At 39.7% G+C, this 6,123-nt stretch overlaps 1 protein-coding gene across 1 annotated transcript; it reads right to left on the bottom strand.

Annotated features, from left to right (window-relative positions):
* Window positions 1-661: 661 nt before the first annotated feature.
* Window positions 662-6,123, bottom strand: LOC139194657 (disease resistance protein RPP4-like). Its single transcript, XM_070819553.1, has 9 exons — window positions 6,111-6,123; window positions 5,864-5,998; window positions 5,118-5,550; window positions 4,614-4,770; window positions 4,202-4,534; window positions 3,877-4,121; window positions 2,959-3,058; window positions 2,631-2,822; window positions 662-724 (listed from the first exon to the last, which is right to left on the bottom strand). Exons 1-9 carry the CDS (start codon window positions 6,121-6,123, stop codon window positions 662-664), a joined length of 1,671 nt encoding a protein of 556 aa, XP_070675654.1.

The following is a 6,123-nucleotide window of genomic DNA, read 5'->3' as shown; positions in this document are numbered from 1 at the left end:
GAGTCCGTAAATTGTTGTTTTTGGTGTGAATTAGGGTGTACTTGCATATCAATGGAAGCAAGTACTTTTTGGTTTTAGTCCTTATATGTCATTTTATAAGAGGGTAAAAAGGGCATCAATTTTTTATTTATTAAAATGTGGATGTGGAGAGAAGACAGTGGGATGGAATTATCAACTCTCCTCAAGAATTTTAAAATTACAATTGAATTAAAAGAAGTTATAATAATAGTTCAAGACGGTAAGAAAATATTTTGCTCACCTCCTAGAGTGGGGTCAGGTTCAACCCTCTAGGAGGTAATTGGCCATAGGTTCCTCTTCAATTGGATATCTTGGAGAATAGTAATAGGGCCTAGGTTCACCCTCTAGGAGGTAATAGAGCATGGGTTCCTCTTCAACTGCATATATTGGAGAATGGTAATAGAGCATAGGTTCCTCTTCAACTGGATATCTTGGAGAATAGTAATAAGGCCTAGGTTCCTCATGACATGTTGACTTCAAACTCTTAAAAAGCATTGGCTTCAAACTCATAACACACATTGGCTTCAGGTCCATAAAACTAGTTTTCCTGTAAGATTGACGGACTAACAAGTCGGCACTGTTGTCAATTCCACTTCCACTGACTTCTTCTTCAGACTCTTCACTTGATCCACCGTCTTTGGGTTCACTGGCTCACTGGCTTCAAAATCATGATGGCGTACTTCTTCTTCTTCTTCTTCTTCACTGGCTTCAAAATCATGATGCGTATTTCTTTTAATAAACTAGGAAAACTGGGAGACTAAGGAAATTTTTAGTTTTTTTCTTCTCTATTTTTCGAGGATACGATGAAGATGAACATTTCAAATATATATGTAAACTAAAGGTAATACTTTAACATAATTTCTTTTAATAAACTAGGAAAACTGGGAGACTAAGGAAATTTTTGTTTTTTTCTTCTATTTTATTTTGAGGATACGATGAAGATGGACATTTTAAATATATATGTAAAATAAAGGTATTAAAAAAGGAGGTCTCTTTCAAAGTGAGAGGCCCAAGGCACAGACAGGCCTTACTCGTTTTGCCTCTAGGACACCTCTCATGATGACATGATCAAATTTGAATCTCTCACCATCTTCCGCATACAATGGGCATGTCCCCCACTTTTCCACCTTCATGTAGGAAGTGGGTTCGCCGGAATCCTCATCCACTAGGCAAAATTCAACAGAGGCTTCATTGGCAAGGTTGCAAAAGTCAGGGGAGCATTTTTTTGCTACCTCTTTACTTTTAAAGACCTCATTCCACAGGAACACGTGATGTTGGTCGTAAAAGTAGTCATTCAAAGTGGATATTGGGTAGCTCAGGAGTATAGGGATCTGATTAATGGAGATTCCCCGAGTGGTAGTACTCGGTCTACACCCGATCTCCTATGGAAAAAAATCTGGAAAGTGAAAGCCCATCCGGAAGTGTCACACGTCCTTTGGCGTGTTGTGAATGATTGCATTCCTTCACGTCAAAACTTACTGCATCACCGAATCGTGAATGTTGCGGTATGCCCTCGATGCCACAATGCAATTGAATATGTGCTCCATGTTTTCAGAGACTGCAACTTCTGCAATCAGTTTTAGACTAAGCTGGGGATCCCCAACTCGGCATGGAACTTACAGAGTAATGATGCAGCGGGGTGGTTACGGAATGCTTGGAGCATGATCCCAGCGCAACTAATTCCCCTGTTCGTTGCTAGGATATGGTGGCTGTGGAACGATAGGAACCAGCTCGTTTTTGGGTCTCAAAGATTGGAATTTGAGGTGCTAATTCAGCGTGTAAAGGACTATGTCAAGGAATACCGTGAGGTCAATCTTTCCCGACATAGGAGCGCTCCTTTACAAGCCTAGAGTAATGTTTGGCGTCCCCACCGGAAGGTTGGTTCAAGCTAAATGTGGATGGTACGGTAGATACAAGAGGAGGTAGAAGGGGTGTGGGAGCTGTGATCCACGATTGGAATGGTGTCTTTCAAGGTGCTATTGCAATGCCCAGCCCTTGTCTAGTGTCCTGGCTACGGAAATTTACGCCTTAAAAGTGGGTATTGAATTCGCCATTGATGCGAGATGGCTTCCTCTTATTGTTGAATTCGATTCACTGAATGCCATTCGCCTAATTACCCAAGATGATACATGCTTCGCACCAGAAGGAAATTTCGTGGAGGAAGTTAGACATCTAACCGTGGATCATCATCTGGTCCTAATTGCAATTCCCAGGGAGGCGAATGGAGCTGCGCATCGTGTTGCAAGATATGGTCTCCATGAACAAGGATTCGATTTCTGGACTGACGTGGGTCCTCCGTGGCTTACTGAAATCTTGAATTCAGAGTCTGTATTTACCTAATGTTTTGGATGGTGGCCACCTTTGGCTTGCTCGGCCTCTCATTCCCTCCCTGGAATTTCCCCATGGGTCTTTCCAGGTATGGTTTTCCAAAGGTCTTCCTATTGAGCTTGCCTTTTGGCCTGATGTACTTGCTCTGGCCTTTGTGCCCTTTTATAAAAGTTTCCTTCCCCTCATAAAAAAAATTTCCAACCGTCTTGTCCAATACCGCAGTCACTAGTGAACATTTCATGGCTTTCACCCATGAATTTGGCATTGAAACTAGCTCTTATTACCATCCGTTTCAGCTGGCAGTTCAACTCGCAAGAAACAACAACAGCGAGCGCGAAACCCAATAATCCTGTTCGAAACCAATCTTGACGAAGCTCGATGTTTACAGAAGATTCCTCACTTTGATAGCTGAACCAATTTGGAATTTCTTTTCCCGGACATTCAATGCTAAACGAAGGCCAATAACTGTAATACTCCTGTAACATTAATGGGAATTATATTTATTTAAATTTGTGAGACACTAGCAGCTGCTCCAACCTTAATTTGGTTCGAGCACAAAAACCTATCTATTCAATTCAATAACACAAGTGAGAAAGACAAAGGGAGACGTACATGGTAGTCGTCGTGTTCATCATCTTCTTTTTCTCTTGACTTTGACGACGCAGTTGCCACTTGCATAATTCTAAGCTGTGCATAATCCATTATGTTGCTCCTGGCATTATGATCCAAATTTCGGCAATTAGAAAAATCAAGTTGTCCTCCAAAATATTTAAATTCATCCCTACCTTGTGTGTAGTGTGTGGTTCTTGAACTTGACACCGTCTTCAGTGATGTGCAGCCATGTGCTCGAAGTGAACATTCTATTGGGAGCTCTGGTAAAGATTGAAGCCACTTGCAGCCAATTAGGCGGAGTGTATACAACCGAGAAGCTTGTTTGATGCTCTTAGGTAAGCTCCCAATCATGCTTCTCCTCAAATCTAAATATCACAAGGAGGTTGTGCAAACGAGGCCATCGGGGATTCCTAATAGACCGCTGCGACTGAGATTTAGAAATTCCAAAGAGGGCAAACTGACAGAGTTGGAAGGCAATTTTTTTAGTTTCCGACAGGCATAAAAGCTGAGAATTTTAAGATTGGTCAAATTGTAGATACTTCTTGAGACAACCTTAAGGTTCTTGCACATACCAAGATCTAATGTGTGAAGCCCAATTAGATTTCCAATAGATGAAGGAAGCTTTTCGACCGCGGTCGCTTCCAAAGAGATTTCAGATGTTCCATTGGCTCCAAGACTTGAGGGAATTTGTAAAACATCGAGCACCATTTGAGATCAACCCTCTGAAGAAATTTCAACTCCCAAATGCTCTTTGGGATACTTAAAAGCTTTTTGCAGCCTCTTAAGTTAATTCTTTTGAGCGCAGGGAGAAACTTGATTGATGAGTGCAGCTCTTGAACAGCTGTTTTATTTAAAATTAGAGACTCCAAATGTTTTATTGGGACCACAATCTCTAGGAAGGATTCAAGTTTAGAGCACCTAGACAGAATGAGTTCCTTGAGAGATTTCACCTTGCAAATGTTGGTAAGACTGATGAGACTCTTGCAACTTCCAAGATCAAGATAAGTAAGCTTGTCAAGATGTTGAAAATATGAAGGAATTTCAACCAAACTTTCACAGCCACGAAGATATATGTGCCCAATTTTTTTGCTCCGAGAGAGATTTGGAACTTCAATTAGATCGCTAGAGTACTGTAGCTTGATCACTTTTAAATTCACAAGTCTCTGTAACAAAATTAAAGATAACTAATAAGCATGACTTTCTACAATGCAATTTATACAAGAACTAAAATAAACATATATACCATGTCCTCTTTCCAAAGATGCTTAACTCGGCTATAGGGCATATGAAGCTCAACTAGATTTTCAGGAGAAAAATTTGACGGCAAAGATTTCAAAGGATATCGATCCCAGTGAAGATAACGAAGAGAATTGGGAAGACTGATGAGACAACTCGTGCATCGTCCAAGATCATGATAAGTAAGCTTGTCAAGATGTTGAAAATATGAAGGAATTTCAACCAAATTTTCACAGCCATGAAGATTTATGTGCCCAATTTTTGGACTCCCAGAGAGATTTGGAACTTCAGTTAGATCGCTAGAGTAATGCAGATTGATCACTTCCAAGTTCACAAGTCTCTGTAACAAAATTAAGATAACTAAGTAGCGTGACTTTCTACAATGCAATTTATACAATAACTAAAATAAACATATATACCTTGTCTTCTTTCCAAAGCTGCTTAACTCGGCTATAGGGCATATGAAGCTCAACTAGATTTTCAGGAGAAAAATTTGACGGCAAAGATTCCAAAGGATATCCGTACCAGTAAAGATAACGAAGAGAATTGGGAAGATCTAGAGACGTGGATAATGTGCTGTTGTTTCCAAAATGTTTAGAACAAACCACAATTAGCATTTTTAGGTTAAACATCACTTTGAACTCTGCACATTTCAATGGTCACTTTTCAATCTGCCAAATTTAATCAATATGGCTTGAACATGTCGAGTTCCCTGACAGTAAGTGCAAAGTTTAAATGTGAATGTATATACAATAAAATTCAACCACATTAAACTTTTAGGAATCTGACTTTTTTGTTATGAATGAGTTCTTTGGTGTTTTGCTATTTATTTTTAATAGAAAAATACAAGAAAGAAATTGAATGCATTGGCTCTTACCCTGTTACTTTCTAGTACATGATAGACATCCTCACTGTTGAACAACCTATTACGTTTACTGGGATCTTCAATACATTGTTCGTGAACAATTGTGCATCCCATTTCTTGAATCAAATCATGCATCTCTATGATTTCCTGTGCTGAATCAATTGATATGAGAGACGCATCAATGAGAGATTTAATTCCGGTCTCCGCATAGAATCCACGAATGCCTAACATTTTTTTTACATACTCCACATGCTTCCCTTTGTGAAAACAAGCTATATCTAAAAATATCTCCTTATCATTTTTTCCCAATCGGTCATTACTTAGTCTCAACACTCTCTGGATATTTTCATCGGGAAATTGTTTCAACTTGTTCAATTCATCTTCCCATTCTTCTTTGCTTTTGCAAGTTAGGAGTGAGGACCCCAGAGTTATGAGAGCTAAAGGAACACCTCTAGCATAATCCACCGCCTTTTTTGCCAACTCCTTATAATCTATTTTAGGAGTATTCTTGAAAGCACGTGAATGATATAGAGAGCGTCATCTGGTTTTAATCTGTCAACCTTGTGGATCTTATCATCTTCAACAGTTTGCCAAAATGTGCTCCTATCTCTACTTGTGATAATTATTCTACTTCCAGTGCCAAATTGAAGACGATTGGCAGCTAAACGTCCCATTTGCATTGAATCACTCACATCATCAAGAACAATGAGGACCTTTGTACGAATGAGCCTTTCTCGAACAAAAGTTGATCCTATGGACAGACCTTCTTCCTTTAATATCTCTTTAAGAAGTGTTTTTTCCAAGTGATCTTGTCCATTTGGTTGTCTAAGTTCTCCTTAACATTTCTCAGAAAACAACAGGCTTCGAATTTAGAAGAGAGTCTGTGAAATACAATTTCAGCAAGGGTGGTCTTGCCAATACCACCCATGCCCCAAATACCTACGGTTAGGTCTGGCAATTCCTGACACGATCCGATAACCCGACATGACACGACACGAAATTAACAGGTGTTCGGGTTGACACGATAATGAATCGGGTGTTATCGGGTAACCCGATAAGCACAT

The sequence above is a fragment of the Malus domestica genome, chromosome 03 (assembly GCF_042453785.1).
Source record: "Malus domestica chromosome 03, GDT2T_hap1".
Lineage (NCBI taxonomy): Eukaryota > Viridiplantae > Streptophyta > Magnoliopsida > Rosales > Rosaceae > Malus > Malus domestica.
Note: the sequence above shows the minus strand (reverse complement) of the source record. Positions and strands in the feature narration are given on the sequence as shown.

Coding starts and splice junctions, on each gene's coding strand:
- LOC139194657 (XM_070819553.1), bottom strand. Junction 4,771..5,117: donor GATCCCAGTAAACGTAATAG/GTTGTTCAACAG, acceptor TGGAAACAACAG/CACATTATCCACGTCTCTAG. Junction 3,059..3,876: donor AAGGAACTCATTCTGTCTAG/GTGCTCTAAACT, acceptor TCATAATGCCAG/GAGCAACATAATGGATTATG.